Source organism: Equus caballus, chromosome 17 (genome assembly GCF_041296265.1).
Source record: "Equus caballus isolate H_3958 breed thoroughbred chromosome 17, TB-T2T, whole genome shotgun sequence".
NCBI lineage: Eukaryota > Metazoa > Chordata > Mammalia > Perissodactyla > Equidae > Equus > Equus caballus.
In genome coordinates, this window is record NC_091700.1 from 24,327,250 (window position 1) to 24,351,932 (window position 24,683).

The 24,683-nt window shown below is 38.7% G+C and overlaps 1 protein-coding gene across 7 annotated transcripts in view; it reads right to left on the bottom strand.

The window, feature by feature from the left end:
• Positions 1-2,344: 2,344 nt before the first annotated feature.
• USP12 (ubiquitin specific peptidase 12) overlaps positions 2,345-24,683 on the bottom strand; it is an 85,837-nt gene continuing 63,498 nt past the window's right edge. For all 7 annotated transcript variants that reach the window (XM_023621435.2, XM_070240186.1, XM_070240182.1 and 4 more), the window contains 5 exons: positions 24,127-24,203; positions 23,926-24,009; positions 10,060-10,257; positions 6,662-6,740; positions 2,345-5,461 (listed from right to left, as the gene is read on the bottom strand). In XM_023621435.2, coding sequence (XP_023477203.1) covers positions 5,360-5,461; positions 6,662-6,740; positions 10,060-10,257; positions 23,926-24,009; positions 24,127-24,203 — 540 coding nt within the window. In that variant the 3' untranslated portion in view covers positions 2,345-5,359. The remainder of the gene's footprint in view (positions 5,462-6,661; positions 6,741-10,059; positions 10,258-23,925; positions 24,010-24,126; positions 24,204-24,683) is intronic.

Here is a 24,683-nt window from a genome sequence, read left to right on the forward strand (position 1 = left end):
AGGTGGCAAGATCATTCAATGGAGAAAGAACAGTCTTTTCAACAAGTGGTACCAGGAAAACTGGATATCCACGTGCAAAAGAATGAAGTTAGACTCTCACCTACACCATATACAAAAATTAACTCAAAATGGATCAAAGACCTAAATGTACGAGCTAAAACTATTAAAGTTTTAGAGGAAAACATAGAGGAAAAGTTTCATGACATTGGATTTGGTGATGATTTCTTGAATATGACACCAAAGGCATAGGCAATCAAAGAAAAAATAACTTAGACTGCATGAAAATTAAACTTTTGTGCAAAGGATATCATGCCTAAGAGTGAAAAGACAACTCACAGAATGAGAGAAAATATTCGTGAATCGTGCATCTGAAAAGGGATTAACATCCAGAACTTACAAAGGATTCCTACAAATAAACCACCCAATTTTAAAAACGAACAACTCAATTTAAAGAAACGGATAAAGGACTTGAATAGACATTTCTCCAAAGAAGATAAACCAATGGCCAATAAGCACATGAAATGATACTCGACATCACTTATCAGGGAAATGCAAAACAAAACCACGACGAGACATCACCTCACACCAGTTGGGATGACCACTCCCAAAAAACCCCACAAAATCCAGAATACATTAAGTGTTGGCAAGGATATACAGAAACTGGAACCTTGGTGCACTGTTGGTGGGAATGGAAAGTGGTGCAGCCTTTGCGGAAATAGTATGGCAGTTCCTCAAAAAGTGAAACACAGAACCATGCGATCCAGCAACTCCTAGTATATACCTAAAAGAACTGAAATCAGGAACTCAAATGGATACTTGTACCCCCGTGTTCACAGCAGCAGTACTCACAATAGCCAAAAGGTGCAAACAACCCAAATGGCCATCAAGAGACGAATGGATAAAGAAAACCCATACACACAACAGCATATCATTCAGTCTTAACAAGGAAGGAAATTCTGATGCATGCTACCACATGGACGAACCTTGAAAACATTATGCTAAGTGAAATAAGCCAGACGCAAAGGGACAAATATCCTGATTCCACTTATATGAGAGATGTAGAGCAGTCAAATTGAGAGACATAAAGTAAAAACGAAGGTCCTAGAAGCTGGCAAGGAGTAGAAATGGGAAGTTACTATTTAATGGGTACAGAGTTTCTGTTTGGGAAGATGAAAAATGCTGGAAATGGATAGTGGTGATAGTTGCACAACACTGTGAATGTACTTAGTGTCACTTAATTGTACACTTAAAAATGGTTAAAATGGTAAATTTTATGTTATGTGTATTTTCCACACAAAAAAATTTTGATAATGACAGCCATGGTTAAGAGCTTGGCAATAAAGTTATACCTATTTGAAGCCCGGATCTGCTGCTTCCCAGCTGAGTGACTGGGAAAATTACTTACCCTCCGAGGAGCCTTAGTTTCCTGTTTTGTAACATGAGGATGTCACTATTTCATAAAGCTTGTCATCAAGATTAACACTTAAAAAAAAAGGAAAACGCTGAGGATAGGGCCTATCATGCTATCAACTCAAAAATGATGGGTCGTGATTTCAGCAGCACTGGAGATAAAAAAGATCGTGGGTCATCACAGACAACACATGAGAGGAGAGAGGTAGAAAATAACATGCACAGGGACCGGGTAACAAGGGAACTTGAAGAAAAGGAGGGGCAGTCTCGGATTCTCAACAGTTCATGAAAAACTCTCTTGAATACGGAGAAGTTCATTTACTAAACGTTCAATATGGAGTGTGTGATACAGACGTTTAGAAAAGAGAACGCAATCTGAGGTCCCCGAGGACAGTCCAATTCTCCTGTTACTGTGTTTCTTCTAAGAACGCTCTTTCAGAGAGATGAATGAGCAGAGTGCTTCCAAGACCGGGTTCCCAGGAGCGATGGCAGACAGATGACACATCACAGCGGTGTAAGCAACTGCCTCAGTTACTCAACAATGGACCAGGCTTCAAGCACAGGGTGAACAATTACACGTGACAGGTCTTACAGGGGCGATTACTGAACTGGAAGGGAGGAGGAGCGCTGGAAATAGTGACTTTTAAGGTATTTTCCCATCTAAGATTGTATGATACTGAATTTAAACTTTTAAACTTGGGACTTGGGGCAAGACAATGCTACCACAGAAGGCAAATGCAAGATTCGTGCTGATCAGAGGAGGCTCACAGGGAACACTGTCCTACAAACGTGGAAGGCTGTCTAGGAAAATGTCTTTGCATAAAAAAAGTAGTAACTTTTGAGCAAAAGCAGTAAGACAATTCCCAAAGTGTAAACTTCAAATTTGAAATACGTTTTAGGCAAAAAGGAAAAAAACACACTAAAAACCCACAAGCACAAATAAACCAACTTTAATAGATATTATTTTGTATTTATATAGCGCCTTCTTCAAGAACCTTAAATGCTTTACAGACATTATATCTAATTAATCCCCACAACAACCCTGTGAGGTAGGTATTACTCCCATTTTACAAGATAGGGAGACTGAAGCACAGAGAGGTTAAGTGACTTGCCCAAGGTCACACAGTTAAATTCACTGAAGAGCCAGGACCTGAGCGCCTTAGCCTCCCAGCTCCCAGTTAAATACCTCATGAGAGAATCTTTAATGAAAAGTGTCTTTAAAGAAAGTATCAAGAGTAGTATGTTATGAAAGTGAGGTCTTTCTACTGCCATCAAGGAAAGAAAAAACCCTATACTGATGGTTAGAGGCAACAAGACCCATATATTATACATTTTCTCTTTTCCCTTTTCTAAAGTCTCATGGCTCCTGTCTTAAGCAATCTTCTCAAGGTAAAGTTTCTAAGGCAGAAGCCATATGACTTAGAAGTGAGACTTAATTTAGAATATTTACTTTCAGTTACGATAATTTATAGAAATTTTTATTCCAATATACACACTATGGGACAGCCATCCCAACAGACATGTACATAGTTAGATAGCAGTCAGCCACCATTTACAACTTAAACCCGCCCCGCATCTCCATCACAGTCAACCAACAGACAAGCTCACAATGCTCTCCATCATGGGTCACTTTTCTCACTTACTATATCTGCATGTTTTTAACCCAACCCTAACCCTATATGTTTTAAAGTATACTGACTTTCTGATAAGCTTCGAAACATTGTACGTAGATGCAGCTGCACTAAGAGTAAAAAGTAAATTGAGAACCATCACCCCATAGTCCCTCGCCTGACAAATCATACTATTAAATACGGTGTAGATGTGGACAGTGTGTGACTACCATGGAACTCAATAAAAATGCTTTAATATGAAGTGTAACCTTGGCTTTTACTGTATGTTTTAAATGCAACATGTAAAAACAAACACAACATAGTATTCTAACGCTGTACCTTTATGCAAATGACTTCATCTACCTTTCTCATACATGCTGTGGCCCCCAAGGAAAAGCTGACTCTGCCCCACTGTCCTCTTCTCTGTACTGAAAGCTGCAGGAATACAGCTTTAAATTCTGAGACAATTTGGCTTATGCCCTCAAAATGAAGAATGTACCTACTCCCATGCTATGACCTTCCCACCATCTTGGCTGTGACTCTCTGTGCAATGTTGGTAGATCAGGCAGGCTGCGCAATTGGTACAAACCATTCCAGCCAGGGTAAGGCTTTAGAAACTATGTGTTAAAGAGCAATTTGTCAAATACATCATAATTTTCTCCCAGCACATCTGTTCAAATAGCCCAATTAGCTGAGCGACCCTGTCACAGATCTGTTCATGGAACGAATAGGTGAAGTCATTTCCTGAGCTAAAAGATACAGATAATAAATGTTAATAATAGCAGCAGACAAAAACATTCTTTTTTGTTGTTTTTCATAATCAACAGTATTAGTAAAATAAGTTTAGAAAATTACAGCAATTAAAAAAAAGATTACTGCCTGAAAAGACTTTGATAAAGAACACCCAAGGCCTGATTGCTCTTATTTTGAATGTGTATTCAATTATTTTCTGCGAGTTACATTCGGCCACTGTCAGACAACTTACTGATGCATGGAAAAGTGTCAAATGCAGTGGTTTACAGACATTAATACATTACATATATTACTTCTCAAAACTCCCAACAGAATGAAGTCTTTAACAAACACAAAGTTTAACTTCTGAACGTTCGTAAAGGTGGAAGGAAAAAAACACCTTTTTTTGGTATATTTCCGGTTTAGTTCATTAAAATTTCATCTTAAAAGGGTTTTCAGTTAGCTGCTGCTGGGGGGATGACGGATGACTTCGTTCCAGGGTAAAGAACGACATCTGAAAATAACGTAACTGCTATGACATGAATTTTCTAAACATGGCCTCAACCTGAAACATTAGAGTATTTAAGAATTCTAAATGGTATGCCACCGCTGCACCAGAGTTTCTCTTATCATTCCAACAACTACAGGGAATTTCTGACAGTTTCTTATTTTACTGAAATTAAAGCTGGATTAACAAAAGGACAGGCGCCGAGCCAGAGATGGCAGTTCCTCCCGTAAAGAGCGCTGGCCCCCCTCGCTGCGGCCCCTCCCAGGGTGTCCTACAGCCCACCTTAAACAGAGACAGACAAAAGGACCAGTTACACTGACAAAGCTAATAAACATATGCTCCAATTTACTGACAGAATCATGGGCACTTCATACAATACTTACACTCTACCAGTTTTCAGTAAAATAAATAAGGAAAAAAATTATAATTACAAAGCCAGTCTTTCCCCTTGGGGAAACAAGAAGCCACTTTTGACCAATTGCTCCCTACATATACATATACTGTATATTATTATAAGCTTCTTCAGAGAAGCAAAACATATTTGTCTTCCCGACACTGGATTCGAGCAACTGTTAGTTTTTTTACATCAGGAAGGCAACTGCAAGTGTTGGGCCCAAAAGTATTTCTGGTTTACGCTTGAAAAGACCACCAAATAGTCACTCTTTCTATACATATTCAACACAGGCAAATTCATGCATTGTGTTCAATATTATCTCCTTAAATTACCAATACAACCTAGCACAGATTCCTATTCTTTCTACTGCACCCCCAAGGAGTTCACATCATTACTGGTGCAATTAAAAAAGAGAAAATGCACGTCAATGACTGGAAGGCTGTTTGACAAGAGGAGCTGGTATCTCTGATTTCACTTCCTTGTTGTGTGGAACTGCGCAGACAGCATGATACCTGAGCAAATAAATCAACTACCATGATAGGAAGAGCCTGTTAATCCATAGTCTTTGCTTTATTGTGTGCAAAGTGTGCTACTGCCCCCTGAGCTTCCCGCATTTCTCTTTTCTTGAAAAATCAGTGCTTGATCCTTTCCAAAATAACCAGAGAAGAAATGAGGCAGAAAGTCTCTCTTCATCACGGTTCCCCCTCAGTCCCGAGACTGATAGAAAAGGATGTAACCAGACTCAGAGTTCTTTGAGATATCTGATGTTAACCCGTAGAATTCTTCAATAGCTTGTGCATCTATTTTCTGTAAGGCAAGAACGTAAACATTAGGACACAAATGAGCTCTCTGAAATGCTTAAATCCAGTAAAAGCTTCAACATTTCTTAGAATCATGCCTTTCATGTTCTCATTTATAAAACAGCTCTGCACAACCAGAATGGCTTAAATTTAAAAGACTAATAATACCAAGTACTGGTGAGACTACGGGGCAAGTGAAACTCTCATACATAGCTAGTGGGAATGTAAAATTGTACAGACACTCTGCAGAAAAGATTTGGCATTATCTTCTAAAGTGGAACATACAATTACACTTTGACCCAGCAATTCAATTCCTAGAGATAGGCTGAACTAAATACTACATGAAATATATGAAACGACCAGCTGTCAACCATGTGGGACTTACGAAAACGGCAATTTCATACAGTCCAACCTAACACATACCCAAGAAAAATGAACGCATATGTCCAGCAAAAACGTCTACAAGAACGCTCAAAGCAGTTTTATTCCTAATAGTCAATTATGGGCAAAAGCCAAATTTCTAACTTGGTATATTCATACAACAGAAAACCACGCAGAAATAAAAAAGAACTACTACTACAGGCAACGAGACTGAACTGCACAGACACAATGCCGAGGAACAAAGCCCACCACAAGAGAAGTCATACTGGATGAGCCCACCGATATTCGAACGTAAGCAAAAGTAACCATATTGATAAAAGTCAAAACAGTGGGTTCAAGGGTACGGTGGGCGGAGGGGAGGAAAGCGGGGGGTACTGACCAGGAAGAGGAATAAGGGCGCTTGCTGGGGTAGTGAGAAAGCAGTATATCTTGATTTGGATGGTGGTTACAAGTGTGTGTGTATGTCAGTGTGTGTGCACTCACAAGCACAAATTCAAGTTACTGCTTAAGATTTGTGTACTTTACTGTATGTATGTTATAGCTCAGTACATTTATTTTTTAGTCATAGAAGATTTTTTTAAAAACTAGCTCTGTTGTTTAAAGCTTTCCCTTGTTTTATTCTAAACATTTGAAAAGCTAGCTGACCACTGAAGCATTGGGATTGGCTACTAAGGAGCAAGAAGTAGGAATTAGACGACAATCCCAGGACCCAGACATCTGTCTGAGACTCATCACCTGTCACATATGAACGAGAGACTCGGAGAAAAAATAAAGAGTAACATACACACAACTTTGAAGAAAAATGAGAAATTAAGAAACTACTTACTTCTACAATGTCGTCATCAAACAACAACCAAAAATCGTGACTCTTAACTATTGCAATATAATGGCCTCGATTGGGACCACTGAAACAAAGAGAAAGACGAGTTATTTTCATACAATATTTATTACTAATATTCTTCTTCTATGCCCTAAGTTTCATCTTAGATAAAGAAGAAAAAGTGAAACAGATAAAAATACTCCTTACCTAGTTTTTTCCAAAAAAGGTAAAGCTACATTGATTTGAACTGGCATTCAATTGTAAAATCAAATAATTAGTACCCTATTTTGAGAGATGTAATCAGTATTCCATTTGTATAAAGCTATACTATTACAATTCTTTACTGTCTTCATAATAATTTTTAAATTAATTATTTTTTGAAATAATTTTCAAATTTGCTTCTATGAAAGATTTAAATAAATTTCCTAACATTTTTTGGGAAGGGGGGGGGTCATAGCCAGAACATGCTGAGTTATACTACAAAATGATGCATGTAGAACTATTTCTAAGTCTTACTCCCTTGGCAATAGCTTTTCTCTTGAGGAAAGACCCTATGGGAGGCTTGAAAAAGCAAAGGGATCAAACCCATGGTTCTGAAACCAAACTCAAACTTCAAAAACTTCTTTAAAAACAAACGACATTTTGTTAGTGTAAGAAGTGCTATCTCTAAGTACCTAATTCTGAGCACCATTATAATTCTTATAATTGCCTCTACATCTCATTTTAAACAAATCTGAAATACAGAAATCTAGAAATGTGTAAAAACAAAGATGGGACTATTTCTTTTAAAAGAAATTCTTTGCTTTTTAAAAGCCATGGCAAAGATTTTAACCTCTCCCAGTTTAAGTATGATTCATTATAAAAGCTCACATATAATTGTTTAAAGTATAATTCTATTACAATTCTTATATTATAGAATTTGAAATAATTTTCAACACAAATTATTCTTTATGGTGAAGACTATTTTAAAAATAGCAACCTCAGATATTAGAATAAGCCACCTCTCATGTTTCCAATGACTCAGATCCTCTGATCCTGTGGTTGAGATGAGTCTGTTAGGTGACGAAAATGACACAAACAAGAGTACTTTTTTCCCTGAGGAAGATTTGCCCTGAGCTAACATCTGTTGCCAATCTTCCTCTTTTTTCTTTTTTTGCCTGAGGAAGATTAGCCCTAAGCTAACATCTGTGCCAATCTTCCTCTATTTTATATGTGGGTTGCCATCACAGCATGGCTGCTGAGTGGTGTAGGTCCATTCCTAGGATCCAAACCCATGAACGCAGGCCAGTGAAGTGGAGTGTGCTGAACTTAACTACTATGCCACAGGGCCAGCCCACAAAAGTACTTTTTATACAGAAGAAAACACCTCAAAACTTCTTAAAAAAAATCATCTACTACTAAAATAAGTCTACTTTCTCCATTTCTATAGGATTCATCTAAGGAGTCTTATGTTTTATAAAGAGAGGGTAAGAAATGAAAGAAAAAAATTTTAAGGGGTTGAGAATAAAGAAAACTCACAGACAGGCTGAGGAACAGCCTGAGAGGGAAGGAGGCAGGTAGGTTGAGGACCAGGAGGTATAAGATTGAAAAGGTGAGGCAGCGCATTCCTTTGGCAAAGAGCTACTTTGAAGAACGGTGGAAAAAAGTTAATTACAGAAACTAGTACTAACACGAAGGGCTGAGGCTAAGAAACTTAGACGCAAGGAACTTGTTACCTAGGGATTTGCATCCTGAACCTAAGACCAGCTCAGTTCAGTACACACGATGCCTAATGTGTGCAAACGACCGTGCTGGCTGCTGTGGGGACTGGAAAGACACCATCAGTGCAGTGACTGACTACTCCAAAAACACGAGACAGGGCAAAGCAGGATCCGAAAGCAGAGCCCCAGGGGGAGTCAAAGGGAGAGACTCAGCCAGCGAGGGCTGAGGAGTCAAGACAGGTTGGTTACACAGTGGGGTTGGGGTCTGAGAGGGGCTTAAAGGAAAATACTTCATAACTCAGCAAACACTTGTTGGAAATCTACTCTATGCCAGACAGCAGGGATAGAGAACGAGCATGCTGGACGGCACAGACGTGAACATGAGGCTCCTCGACAGGCGAAGGACACGGGCAAGTTTAAGCCCTCACACTCTCAGGTGAGGCGTACCTACAAATAAACCTTGTAAATAAAAGGAAAAGTGAAGAGAGGTTTTAAAATATTAGTCTTTTGTTAATGAACAAAGTATTTCCTGATTTAAGAAGTGCCCATTCTCATAAGGGAAACAGACATATAAACTGATAAATAAATACACGAGGGCCCGTTACAGCTAGCTAAACGCATCTGGCAGTCGTGTGAATTCAGAGGCACAGCCCCAAGTGGAGACAGGCTGGACAGAACAGCACCGAGACAGGCTTCCTGCAAAGTTTAAAAGGCACAGGAGGGGACAAGAGGAAAGCATGAGGTAGTCACAGCGAGAGAAGAGGAGGCAGGAGGCGCGGGGCCTGGTTGCGAGCAGGAAGCTCAGAGTTCAAGATCCTGCAGGCAGAGCAATTCCAAAAGACCCAGCATAATCCAAGTCGAGCAAAATTAACTGCCGCTGAATGCAAAGAGGCTGAAGAACAGCACAGTGACAGTGTGGGAAGGCAGCATGATCATTATTGCTCTTAAAATAGCAGCAGCAGCTAAGCAGTTTACATTTCCCTTTTAGTCCTAAGGATGCAGCGAGGTAGTTACTAACATTTACATTTCATAGAAGAGAAAACTGACATTCAGGGAATTCTGTATGAAGTCACACTGGCCATAAATGGCAGAAACAGAACGGAAACCCAGGCTGTTCTGACGTTCCAAATATAAATTTTTATTATGTGACGCTCTGCTGTCGTAGTTTGAGAATCTTTTGAGCTATTTTATAAATTAAGATATATAGAGAAAGATCACACAAAACTGGTTAATAGGAAATAAATCATTTGGTAAAATCAGAAAACTTATCTTTGAAGATTATTTTCAAAGCCACTTTAAATGTTTTTCACAACGATTAACATGAACATAATCAGTTTATCTCAAAAATAATTTATTCTGCAAAATCTATTTAGGCAGCATCATTTTTACCAACAACCCAAAAATAATAATAATAATACTAAGAGAAAAACAGGCCTTAAAGTTCTCTTAGAGTAATATTTAAATAACAGGAATGAAAATCAAACCCAGACAATAACATAGTATTTTAATATATAGAAGTTTTAAGGAGGAAACGATAAAATGTATTGTATCTGGAATATCCATTTTGTACTACACTTATCTTGATACTCAAGCGGTGAAGGGTAAAGACCTCTAAAAGGCCTCTGTTGGACTCTCTCCCCAGCACCTGCAGGTGCTGCGCCGCTGACACAGACCCTCACCACCAGGTCCCATGGGTGCAATTACCTTCCACAGTGAACCACAACGGCGACAAGGTCGTACATTCTGTCAGGATTGGTTGCATCGCCTGAAGTGTTAAATAGACGAAGTTCTAAAGGAAAAACTACCCGGTAAGAAAGTTTTGTATATCGATGAAGTTGATCCATATACTTAAATCTTTTCAGGTGCAGAGCTAGAATCATGGGCAGTTTTTTAACTTTCATCCTATTAAAATAAACATGAAAACAAAACTTCGTGAAAGACAATCACCATGACCTTAAAAGAATTATCAAACTTTATGATTCAATTAACAAAGTTAATGGTCAGTTTCAACAGCCCAGAACTGCCCACTTTTGCATATTTCTACCAATTATTTTTCTTTTTTTTTTTGAGGAAGACCAGCCCTGAACTAACATCCATGCCCATCTTCCTCTACTTTACATGTGGGACACCTGCCACAGCATGGCTTGACAAGTGGTGCGTAGGTCCATGCTCGGGATCCGAACCGGCAAACCCCGGGCCGCCGAAGCAGAACACGTGAGCTTAACTGCTGCACCACCGGGCTGGCCCCTCTACCAATTATTTTTATACCGGCAAAGCAATATCCGGAATGTCCTAAGATGACCCCACCCAACCATCAGCACCAAACCACACAATTTGACTCAGCACTTGATATGGCTCCAAAACAGATGGGATGGCATCAGTCCTTTGGTAAGAAATCCGTATTTCTGAAATATAGGTCCTTTACAATAAGGCTAAATACACATGATGCCTACAACCATTGGAGGAAAAACCAGTTCCTTAAAGCTGCTAATTCCTTTGGATGTGGGTGGAGACTGAAATCCATTTTTTCTATCAACCTATATAATTCAATAACAGATTGAGAATAAGAGACAATGAAAAAAGCATTGAAGACCATTCCACTAAAGGAGTTTAACAGAGAGAAGAAATAACTCCACATTAGGAATAATGAATACATGTATCCTAGAAAGGGAGTAAAATAATCTGGAAATGTAGGAGCTACGTTTTTAACTGTGAAACCCAGGCTATCCTTCACATTCTAAATAATCTTCATCATGCCCCTAAATGCCCCCCTCCCTGAGACCGCTCTGCACCCCACTTCACCTGACAGCAGCTTATTCTTTCAAAGGCTCAGCTCACTTCTTCTACCATCTGGCACAAACACCTGCTCTCTTCAATCCTCCATCAGCACTTCAGAGTCACTTTATACACAGTTTATTACACTATAAAATACTTAGATAATTATGGGGTCTTTCCCCTTTTTAGGGTCTGAACCCTTGGCAGGTGGAAATCCTTTCTTTCATTTTATTTCTCCACTATCTAGCAACATGCCTGGCACATGAAGGATATTTGACAAATGTTGCAGATCTAAATCCTGTATGTGTTCAGTGGAGCAAAACACTTTTCATAATTAAAAAATGAAATTTACTAAGCCATTGCCTCTAATGAAGGAGGGAAAAAAACCCATTTTGATAGTATTATACTAAAGCTGCATTATACAGAACTTAAACGTGGTAGGCAGTTTATTATTCTGGAAGTATTTACTATTCTACTAACCTTGCCTTTGAAAAACATTAGTGAAAATAAATGGAAACACTTAATCATTCCTGGAAAGCAATCTAGCAATATGAATTAAGACCCTTTATGGCCTTTGCCTCAGAAATCCCATTTCAAGAAATTAAATTAAATATGTCATCTCAAATATAAGGTTTCCGAGAAGAATTTACTTCTGGAGTTATTTTATATCATGAAAATTGGGAAAATCCTAACTATTCAATAATAGGAAATGGTGAAATAAATTAAAATACACCATAACAGAATATTATACAATTTCAAGCAACGTTGATGATGAAAGTTTCTAAATGGCACGGGAAAATACTTATGGAAATTAAACAAGTCAAGACAGAAAATTATATACAAAATAACCCAACTATTAAACATCAGATATTCCATTAAACCTATACAGAGTTGCTAAAACAAACTCTTTCAAAACAACAAAAACAAAGCATCCTTTGAAAGTTTCCTGGGGAGTGTAGATCCAGAAGAACTTCCTCAGCGTGAAACAAATATGAATGTAATAGATGGCAGTTAGTTAAGATTAGCAAGAGGAGGCAGGCATGCCCTGTGGTTAGGAAAAATGTGCTTTTAGAAACTAAACAAGCAGACGGGAAAAATAAGTCCAAATGGAGAAAAGACAAAATATCTAAATGCTAGTTCATAAAATATGTTCGATCAGACAATACATGAAGGATATGAATCCTACTGGCAGTTTCCTCCCAGGGGAGGAACTGTCAGGTACTACAAAGAAACCAAACACTTGCAGGGATAAACATGATAAAGTCAAACAAAATATTTGTGGACCTGTATCTCAAAGATGAGGAGAGACTATCTTGCAAAATTTCCCTTGTACTGAAATGGTTCAGGAAGAAAAGAAGAAAACTGCTCGCACACACATGCAAGGAGTCTGAAATATTATGTAGATTTTGCAGCAGAAGAAAGAAAGATGTTGATTTCCTGCTCAAAACACCAATTGTACCAACACACCAAAGAATTTATTGGGTTCTGGTTTTCCTTCCATTCAAACTTGTGTGGAAAGAGGTTACATTAGGGAGCCCTGGATCTCTGTCATTGTTTTTTAAAAAGTTGTCTTAGAATGCTAATGTTTTCTACAAAAGACAAACGTGTCGAAGAAAAAAATAGGAGGATAGAGAACACATCTTTCCTTTTCAGTTATAAAGTTTGAATTAAACATCGATTTTTATCTTCTGTAAACTGACATAAATCAATTTTCTATTTAAATTTTTTAATGGCATTTATTCACTACAGAAACAATGATTAAAGTTTGGATGAATTGTTACACATTTTCTTGCTTTTACATCTTTAAAACAATGAGGTACATTCATTTTGCACTCTAACTTGAGGTGTTTAGCTTTCTTGATAATGTCTAATTATAGATTAAAAGTATTTAAAAAAGTAGAAGGATGGAAAAAGACATAAACATTAAGAAAGGCAGCTGGCTTTGGCTGATACCAGTATCACATAAAGTAGACTTCAAGAGAAGGAATATTACTAGAGATAAAGAGAGACATCCCATATAGAGTGGGGCAATGAATCAAGAGGACATAATCTTAAAATTCTATGCTCCAAATATCAAAGCTTCAAAATTTGATAGAATTAAGGAAATAAACAGATACACAATTAGAGTTGAAGTCTTTAACAGACTTCTCTAAAAAAAAATTAGTAACAATAGGGAAGATATGAACAATCTAATTACAGATCTAGTTGACATTTACAGAACACTCCATCACAAACAGCAGAATGTGCATTCTTCTCAAGTACAATGAGGACATTCACCAGTGTACTGGACAATGAAAGAACTCTCAACAAATTCCAAAAGTTGAAACCACAGAATATGTTCTCTGACAAAAATAAAAACCAAAAAATATCCAGAAAAACCACCAAAATATAGAAACTAAACAACATACTTCCAATAATCCATGGGACAAAGAGAAAATCACAAGGGAAATTAGAATAGATTTTGAAATGGATCATAATGCAAATATAACATGTCAGAATGGGTGGGAATCCAGCCAAAGCAGCAGTAAGAGGTAAATTTATAGCTTTAAAATCTTCATATTAGGAAAGCAAAAGGGTTTAAAAATCAATAACCTAAGTTTCCAACTTAAGAAGCTAGAAAAAAATGGCTAATGAAACCCAAAGCAGGCAGAAATAATAAAAAACAAAAACAAGAGAGGTTCATAGCATTTAAAGCTATAAAATTCTAGCAAGGGTAATCAAGGAAAAAGAGAGAAAACATAAATAGCCAATATCAGAAATCAAAGATGGGCTATTACTATAGATTCCACAGACACTGAAAGGGGAGTTAAGGGTACCACCCAGCAATAGAAAGGAATGAACCACTCACATGTGCAGTGACTTGAACAAGTCTCAGGGGACTGCGATGAGTGAAGAAAGCCAATCGCAAAAGGTCACACACTACATGATCTCATTTAGAGAACATTCCCAAACTGACAAAATCATAGAGATGGAGGAGTCGCTAGTGTTAGGATGGGACCAGCGGGGGTGTTGTGTGTGACTACGTGTCAAGGGGTAGCACAGGGGAGATCAGGCACAAGGGAGATGGGACAGTTCCGTATCTTTACTGTTTTGGTGGTTACATGAATCTACACACGATATAGTTGCACAGAACTACACACACACACACACACACACAGACACGAGTACATTTAAAAGTGGTGAAATCTAAATAAGGTCTATGGATTGTACGAATGCTGATTTCCTGGCTTTGCTATTGTAGCCTAGTGATATGAGATGTTAACCGGGGAAGATGCTGAGGGAAGGTGGTACACAAGACCTCTCTTTACTATCTCTCTACCATTTTTACAAACTTTCTGTGAATCTATAATCATTTCAAAACAAGAAGCTAAAAAATTAATTAAGGGAATATTGTGAATAATATTACATTAGATAATTTAGATAAAATGGACAAATTCTTTTAAAAAACACAATTTACCAAAACAGAGGCAAGAAATAATAGAAAATCCAAAGAGTCTTGTATCAATTTGTAATCAAAAATCTCCCTTTCAAAGGAAACAAAGAGGACCAAATCACATAACTGATTAATCCTATCAAGCATTTAAGAAAGAATGCCTATCTTATACAAACTCTTTCATAAAACAGGAAATGATCCCCAACTCATTTTTGAGGCCAGCATAAACCCAGTACCAAAACCTGACCAAGCTATTACAAGTAAAATTACGGGCCAATATTCCTCACATTTCAGATGTGAAAATCATCAACAAAACATTACCAAACTTAATCCAGCAATATATAAACCCCACTTGGTGAGATATAATAGTTATATTAAATGAACTGATGATTTTTTTCTCAAGTTCTTTCTAAAAATCAGTAACTATAGAAATGAATAAATTAATAAAGTAATAATAAATATGTAAAGGGCACTTACAAAAATTAATACAGCATATTTCTCCTTCTAAAGAGAAGCATCTTCACCTCAAATTAGATTTTCTAGAAATTTTACATCTCTGCAGAAAACTTACGCTGCTTAACAATGTGATTTTTAAAAACAAGCATGTCCTCTTCCAACCTAATCAAAGTATTCTGCGTGAGACCAGGAATGAGGAGACTATGGATGCTATCCTCTCAGCAACAGTTTACTGTCCACATTGTACCCACGTTAGAGACTCTATGACTGCGGCACGAGTCTCCTACAACAGGAGACGTGGGGTGTGCTGAGGGGAGAGCCATCCTCCCTATTTCGGGTCCTATTCCCCAGAAGCAGCCCCTGAGACTAGAAGTCACACCCCAGATTTATCAAGGTGGTGCGCCCTGGCAGAGTGAGGGAAGCAGGGAGGGGAGGGGAGGATGCCAGGGAAGGGTTCCACCTCAGGCAAAACCCAGGGTGCAGCTTCAGCCCCGTCCCACGGGCAAACCCTGGACTACGAATTTCACTGCAGATCTCTCTCAACCACAGCAAGGTGGCTGGGCTTTCACTCTTTTCCACCTGTCAGTCAGAGGTCAGAGGCCACAGGTGGCAGAAATTCCCAGAAACTTCCTTCTGAAGTAGCCCAAGGGGTCCTCTAAACAAGAGACATAAGTGACAGCGACTCCAAAGGCATCGGCGGCAGGAGGAGCACTGACACTGTCTACGATGGCTCCTGAACTCGAAGGCACAGAGCGCAGGCCCAGTACGTCAATGTTGTCTGCTGCTTTCTTTTTTTCAAGAAGAGCCAGAAAACATTTTTTTAAGTAAAACTTCCCATTTGTATAAACTGTGTGAGCCAAGCAAAGAGATCTACAGATTGAATTTGACCCAGGGGGCACTAATTTGCAAACTCTGTCACAGAGAAATTTAATATCCCAGCACAAACACACAGAGAAGTCTTGACCACACAGAAAAGCTTAATAACTGTACAGATATAAAATTCCACACTCATAAACTGTAATGTCAACAAGGATGGACTGCAGCAGATTCACTGAGGGGTGAGAGGGGATACAATGCTACGAGGAAGACACTAGGTGACTGAGATGTGAGCACTGACAGCAAAGTCAGACAAGACGAGGGACCCTGACCTCCAGCACGTGTTACAAACGAAGGACAGGTCAGTGGATGGATGAGGTCCACGGAGAGTCCCAACCAGCAGATGGCACGGAGTACTGAGCACTATCTGGAGATGCTGCCAGGTATGCAACCAGGCACCATCAATCTGCCAAAAGACAGAAGGACCCAGACAACCAGAAACACAGGTCAGATTCAGGAGGATTACAGGGGGAAGTGCTAGAGTTTGCATGTTTACAGCCCCCCCAAACTCATACGCTGAGATCCAAATGCCCAAAGAGATGGTATTAGTAAGTGGGCTTTGGGAGGTGCTTAGGTCATGAGGGCAGAGTCCTCATGAATGGGATCAATGTCTATATAAAAAAGGCACCAGTAAACTGACAAATATTAATGTACAACTGAAATTTCACAATGTTATAAATTACTGTGACATCAATTAAATAAATAAAGGCACCAGAGCACTTGCTAGCACCACTCCATGTGAGGGCACAGTGAAAAGGCAGTGGCTATGAACCAGGAAGAGGGCCCTCACCAGAACGCAACACGCTGGTGCCTTGATCTTGGACTTCCCAGCCTCCAGAACTGTGGGAAGTCAATTTCTGTTGTTTGTAATCCACCCAGGCTATAGTATTTTGTTACAGCAGCCTGAATGGACTAAGACAGGGTGTGTGTGCAAGGAGTGGTTGGGAATATTGACCACATGGCAAATCCCTACCGCTGAAAAGATCCTAACATGACATTTACTACATAGGTAACCATGACAAGACCTGGACACAGAGGAGTAAGATACGGATCTAGTTATGAAAATGGAGCAAAAGGGAAGGACTTGATTTCAGAAATAGGAAGAATCTCAATTACTAGATCTAGGGCAGATAGAGATGGACATGTGACCATGAGAACTTGCTGCCGAGTCACCTGGGCATGCAGGAGTCTTCTTCAACACCAGGGAAAGACAGGAGTGGTCCTGAAAGTGGGCTAAGCCAAATATGGTATAGAGAAAACACAGCGAGGAAAGAGAGAGGAAGGATGCGTAGGCAAGGAGCCAGGCAGGCTGGCTCAGCTCCCAGTCCACTGTCACTCATCCTCAGATCCCACTCTAAGTGACAGAGGAGCGACAGAAATATTGCTCTTTAAAATCTCAGGCACCACTCCCACCCCACTGCCCAGAGGACAGGGAAACACTACCTGAAACCAAGCCATCAAGTCCCTCCTCATTCCAATTCCCCAGGGACACCACTCCACTCTTGCCCATAAGCTGTACCCTCCCCTTGGACAGAAGGATACGACTGTTACATTCACATTTACCAAGCTAGTAGTTTTCCCGGACCGTGCTGTAACATAGTTCAACAGGTATGCTACAGAAAAGGAGTCTATGTGCCAACAAATTCTGGAAAAAGCTAGATGAAAAGATAAACCTCTTTATACTGTGGATCTTCTCAGAGTCTACAATATAAAGCACAAATAAATAACTAAGAAACTTTATTATATAGCAAATTCATTTGATGGAATATTTATTTTATGGCATATTAGTAACATTTCCAGAAATCGCTCCTCAGTGTTCCCAGACAGAAACCTTTTTTTAAAGAAGATACTGTCTTTATACTAATACAAATATAGATATATTATGAATGAAAGTCAAACCACATGCATTTTTTTTTATTGTGGTAAAAACTACGGAACATAAACTTTACCATCTTAACCCTTTTTAAGTGTACAGTACAGTAGTGTAAGCTATAAGCGCACTGTTGTGCAACAGAATCTCTGGAACTTTTTCATCTTGCAAACTGAAACCCTATACCCATTGAACAACTCCCTTTTTCCCCTCCCTGAAGACGCTGGCAAGCACCATTTCACTTTCTATTTCTAACAACTTGACTACTTTAGATTCTTCTTCTAACTGGATTCATACAGTATGTCTTTTCGTGACTGGCTTATTTCACTTAACATAATGTGCTCAAGGTTCATCCATGTTGTAGCATATGACAGGATTTCCTTCCCTTTTTTTTTTGGTGAGGAAGATTGGCCCTGAGCTAACATCTGTTGCCAGTCTTCCTTTTCGCTTGAGGAAGACTGTCACTGAGCTAACATCTGAGCCAATCTTCCTCTATTTTGTATTTGGGATGCTGCCACAGTGTGGCTTGACAAGCGGTGCTAGGTCTGCGCCCAGGATCCGAATCTGTGAACCCTGGGTCACTGAAGCGTAGTGTGTGAACTTAACCACAACGCCACCAGGCCGCCACCAGGCCGGCCCCAGGATTTCCTTCTTTTTGGCACCAGGGTTTCCTTTTTTTAAAGGCTGAATAATATCCCATTGTATGTATATACTACATTTTCCTTATCCATCCGTCAATGGACACTTAAGTTGCTTCTACCTCTTGGTTACTGAGAATAGTGCAACAATGAATATGAGAATGCACGTATCTCTTTGAGATCCTGTTTTCAATCTTTTTGGATATATACCTAGAAGTGGGAATGCTAGATCACACAGTAGTTCTATTTTTAATATTTGGAGGAACCTCCATACTGTTTTCCATAGCAGCTGAACCATTTACATCACGACCAAGAGCACACAAGCACACAGTATCTCCACATCCTCGTCAACACTTGTTATTTTCTCTTTTTTTGATAGTGGCCATCATAACTGGTATGAGGTTTTATCTTATAGTGGTTTTGAATTGTATTTCCCTGATGATTAGTGATTTTGAGCATCATTTCATGTGCCTATTGGCCATTTGTATGTCTTCTTTGGAGAAATGTCTATCCAAGTCCTTTGCTCATTTTTTAATCAGATGACTTGGTTTTGTTGAGCTTAGGAGTTCTTTTAATATTCTGGATAGTAATCTATTAGATATCCGACTTTCAACTATTTTCTACCATTCTGTAAATATTTTGCAAATATTTTCTTTCATTCATGCCTTTTCACTCTGTTTACTGTTTCCTTTGCTGCACATAAGATTTTAAGTTTAATGTAGTCCCATTTGTCTATTTTTGCTTTTGTTGCCTGTGCTTTTGGTGTCATATTCAAGAAATCATTGCCAAATTCAATATCATAAAGCTTTTCCCCTAGGTTTTTTTCCAGGAGTTTTATAGCTTCAGGTTTTATACTTAGGTCTTTAATCCACTTTGAGTTAATTTTTCTATATGGTATAAGTTAAGGGTCCAACTTCATTCTTTTACACGTGGATATCCAGTTTTCCCAAAACCACCTGTTGAAGACTATCCCTTCTCTATTGAAGCCTTGGTACATTTGTTAAAGATCATTTGACCTATAGGCAAGGGCTGACTTCTGGGCTCTCTGTTCTGTCCCATTGGTCTGTGTGTCTGTCCGTGTGCCAGGACCACATTGCTCTGATTACTGTCGCTTTGTACTATGTTAGGAAGTGTGAGGCTTCCAGCTGTGTTCTTCTTTCTCAAGACTGTTGGCTATTCAGAGTCCTTTAAGAGTCCCCATATGAATTTTGGATGGCTTTTTCTATTTCTTTAAGAAACACCATTGAGATTTTGATAGGGATTGCACTCAACCTGTAGACGGCTTTGGGTAGTACGGCCATTTTAACGACATTAAGTGTTCCAATCTATCAACACGAGAAATCTTTCAATTTCTTTGTATGTAGCTTCTTTAATTTCTTTCAGAAATATTTTATAAGTTTTTAGTGTACAGATCTTTCACCTCCTTGGTTAAATTTATTCCTAAGTATTTTATTCTTCTTGATGCTATTGTAAATGGGATCATTTTCTTCTCAGATTGTTCATTGTTACTGTACAGAAACACAACTGATTTTCGTGTGTTGATTTTGTATCCTGCACCTTTGCTGAATTTGTTTATTAGTTCTAACAAGGTTTTTCTTCTTTAATCTGTAGGGTTTCCTATGTATAAGATCATGTCACCTGTGAACAGAGGTAATGTGACTTCTTCCTTTCTGATTTGGATGCCTGTTACTTCTTTCTTGCCTAAGTGCTCTGGCTAAGACTTCCAGTACTATGCTGAAAAAAAGTGGCAAGAATAGGCATCCTTGTCTAGTTCCCGATCTTATAGAAAAAGCTTTCAGTTTTTCCACTGTTGAGGATGATGTTAGCTGTGGGCTATTTGTATATGGCCTTCAATATGTTGAGGTAATTTCCTTCTATTCCCAGTTTGCTGAGTGTTTTTATCATGAAAGGGTGTTGAATTTTGTCAAATGCTTTTTCTGCAACCACTGAGATGATCATGTTTCTGTCCTTCATCCAGAGTGAAATGTTTTTAAGTCAAATTGATTTTGTTTCTTTAGTACGAACTATGATCTCTATATCCAACACATGTTTATTCTGTTATCTTAAGACTAGAAACTATAGACTTTTAGAGCTGGTAGAGACCTTAGAAGTTGACTAATCCAAGTGAGACCCAAAGAAGATTAAATGACTTGCCCAGTATCACACTGGAAATTAGCAGAAGGACTGATACCAGATCCTAGCAGAAAACAGATAATTTCTGATTTCTGTCTTTTCATGAACTTACACAGAATTTATCCTACAGAAGTACTCTAAAAACTGTCTGAAAATACGTGGGGAGTATGAGTGTGTGTGTGTATACATACAAAATACATTCATCAAAGCACCATAACAGTGAAAAATGAGAACCACCTAAACTGCTGGATTTGGAGGATTGGCAGGTTAGTGTGTCCACACAAAAACACCATGCAGCACCTCTTACAAATGATGAAAAAGTATATTTTCATTGACATCTTTGTAATTTATTAAGGGAAAAAGTCACAAAACTGGATACAAAGTTTGATTCCCTTTCAAGAATTACGTGTGCACATACATATGCACTTAAAAAAATCTAGGATATATACAAAAACGTTAATACTTTTATGAATAATGATTCTTAATTGATTTACTCTTATCTATATTTTCTAATTTCTTTACAAAAAACATATTCCTCATGTAATTTAATAAAAGATCTAATCTTAAATAATATATTAAAATCTCATGGACGTCTTCAAAACAAACAGCTTGACTCTGCAGACAATTCCTAATTACTCACTACGATACTTGTCATTCTGTGTGCTCACAGATGGACCTTCCTCCTTGTAGCCAATACAGTTTGAGTTGCATTCCTCTTAGCTACATTTAGTCCTTAACTGTAACTTCCTTAACCAACAGTCCTGGGTACCTTCTACGACATTTTCAGGATTAATCTAATGGATCAGCCCCCATGCCTCTAACCAAACTTAGCCGAGGTGCTCCAGCGTAGTCTGCGCTAATGGAAGGGAACACTGTGTACTGCTTTCGTTACCTGTGTCCATTCCCCAAAACACCTCCCTTCTTAGTAGATAGTCTGTGTCCAAAACAAAAACACAATCACTTAAAAATCTAAGTTCTTCCACTTCCCTTCATGAACATTTCAGTTCAACCATTAGATGGGGCCACGTAAGGCAGACATCTGTGCAGGCAGGGGAGAGGGGAAGCCCAAGCAGAGTAAGGAGCATGACTGTATGAGAGAAGTCTGCGTGTACATGCAGGGGAGTAGGAGGTGCTAAGATTGGTTACCTACAGGGGCACTGACCGAATAAGCAAATATACAGAGATAATGGGAACCAATTTTTACAGTCAGAGAAGGAAATTACAAATATTAAAAAGGAAGAAATCAGAATGAACCCTAGGGTGTTGGCTGAAATTGGAGATATTTTGAGTTCATGGTTTTTCAATATAGACAGAACAAGAGATAAATAAGCACACATGTAAATATGCGCACACACACACACACACACACATCCCCTCCAGCTCTGTTCACTAAGGGGGCTCAGGAACAGGGACATCCCTATAGCACTGAGCACACCTATACCAAGATCCTAGTTTCTAAATATCATTCTCCAGCTAAAAGGAACCAGGGCTCCTTGGAGAAATGGCTGGTCCCAGGGTGGGGGCAAGGAAAGTACAAAATGAGCTTGGAACATCTTAATTCTACCAGAAAGTAAAGAAGTGCTCAAGAACAATAGGACATGTCAAAAAGACACAGGAACTCACTTGAAGAGGCTCCTGCTGGCTAAATCAGGGATAATTTGAACATGAAAATAAATAAGAATGATAATGGATCATAACCCACTGAATAAAACAGAAATCCTTGAGTCTACACTGAGATTTAAAAAATGAAAAAAATTGCAAGTTTGATGAGGAATGGGGATATTTACGATCTCAAAATACCTTCACACAAAATACTTATGAATTACAATGGGGAAAAGCATAGCTTAACAGTGAAGAACTCCGGGAAACATCACCTTAATCAAGTGTTCACAGATAACAGCACCAGCAGGGATGTGCGGGAAAGAGTTAACACAGCAGGCCTCAGACTAGCCTTAGAAAGGCCTGCTTGCAAGGATGATCCTTGGTTAACACCTGGGAACTTGGATTTGGGGAGTGTTCCCACCATTCCCCAAATGATAAGGGTGTCTCAGTGTGCCTCAAATGTTTCTGCAAATAGTATGGTTTATGCTGAACACCTTTCCTTCTGGGAGTCTTGAATTTTGGTACAAGCTAGGTAGAGGGTACCTACGTGAGCAGCCCCCAGTTAAAACCTTGGGCACTGAGTCTGTAATGAGCTTCCCTGGTAGACAACACTTCTCCCATGTTGTCACATTCGATGCTGGAGGAATTAAGTGAGTCCTATGTGATTCCACAGGGAGAGGACTCATGGAGGCTTGCCTGGCTTTCCCCTTTGCTGACTGTGCTCTGTCACTTGTCTCTAATAAATCTTAGCTGTGAGCATGACCATATGCTGGGTCCTGCAAGTCCATCTAGTGAATCAGCAAATCCAGGAGTGGTCTTGGGAACCCCTAACACATGAGACGTATCAAAATTGTGTGCCACTTAAGAGGATACAGTGAGAAGAACACAGCATCACTTCTGTGAGATTCCTGCCCAAAATATATACCCTGAACCTAATCATAAGAAAACATGAGCAAACCCAAATAACTAATTTGTAATTTTTAAAAGTGTCAAGATTACTGACGTCAAGAAAAGACTAAGGAACTGTTCAAAACGTAACAAGACTAAAGAGACATGATTACTAAAGGTTATGTGTGATTCTGGCCGGACCCTTTCTTCTATAAAGTACAGTACTGGGACGACTGATGACAGCGGAATAAGGTCTGTGATCCGGGAACACGCCAGCGCTGCCTTCCTGATCCAGATGGATATGCCACATGGGAGAACTCTCTTGTTGACAGGAAACAGCTACTAAAGTGTCCAGGATCAGGGGACATCACATCAGGACCCTACTTTCAAATAGTTTAGAATAAAAAAACATTCTTGCTACTGTTCATGCAACTTTTCTCTGAGTTTGAGATTGTTTCAAAATAAAAAATAATAACAAGGACGATGATGATGATTCCATTTGTTGATACCAAAATCCAGTCTTTATAATAATTTACTAAGAGAAGGTACAAAATCCCATGTAGGGATAGCAGAAAACAGGGCAGGGGTGAGGAAAGCACTTTTCCCCTCATCCTCCCTCACCAAGAAAGAAGTTTACACGGTCAGGAGAGCTCCGAAGCCAAACATTCTGACTGTGCCGGCTTCCGAGTACTGAACAGTCACTGAACGCAGACAGTCACCTGAGGTGCCAGAGCTGACGCCTGCTTATCCAGTAATTACCTAATGAGTCTTAACTGTCCGTGACAAAATTAAGAATTTCTACTCAGTGTAAATGTCCATAGATCACTTTCAGCTGGAAAAGCCATCTACACCATCCATTACCAAAGAATCACTAAAAAATTTCAAAAACATGAAATTACCGTTTGTGTGCTTCCTGTTTGCTGCGACATTCTTCACAGTAATATTTGTATTCACTGCATAGAGTTTCTGTGTTGCTAAAACCCCTGTGTAAAATTCAACATAAATTTATTTTGTCTATACTAGAAAATCACATATTCATTTAAAAACATTCTAAACCAAAGATATTCATTAAATTTCAAAATAAACAACTCCACACTTACCTTAAGCAGTGAGTAATTGATGTGTTTTGTTCCACGTCAACAGAAAGGTCTAAAAAATCTTCATCTTTGCTGCTTATCTGTAAAAATAGGAAATTACCTTTGATTTCTTTAAATATCAGTAAATCACTGTCCCACTAGTCCATTAATTAATGATAGAATTAAACGCATTCTATTATTAGTAGTAAGTACATGAAGAATTCTTTTTCCTAAGTTGAAAACTACTTGATTCACATTATTCAAAAGGACACAATAAATAACTCTTATCATATGTAGAAGGACAACACCAAAGCACACCTGGAACTGATTACTGGCAAAGGCCAAGAGGATGTGAAATTCCATTACTTTCCAAAATCTTGATGTTACTGTAAAGCACAAAACAAACTGTACCACATACACTAATTCTTAAAAAAACAGAGGCAAAGACTTACTGAGAACACTTGCCAAAGGACATGATACCTGTATTGTTTTATCATTTAAGAAAATAATTTAGCCCAAAATGCCAAATTACAATCTTCATTTATAACCCTCGTTTATTTCTTCAAAAAAAATCTAACAGT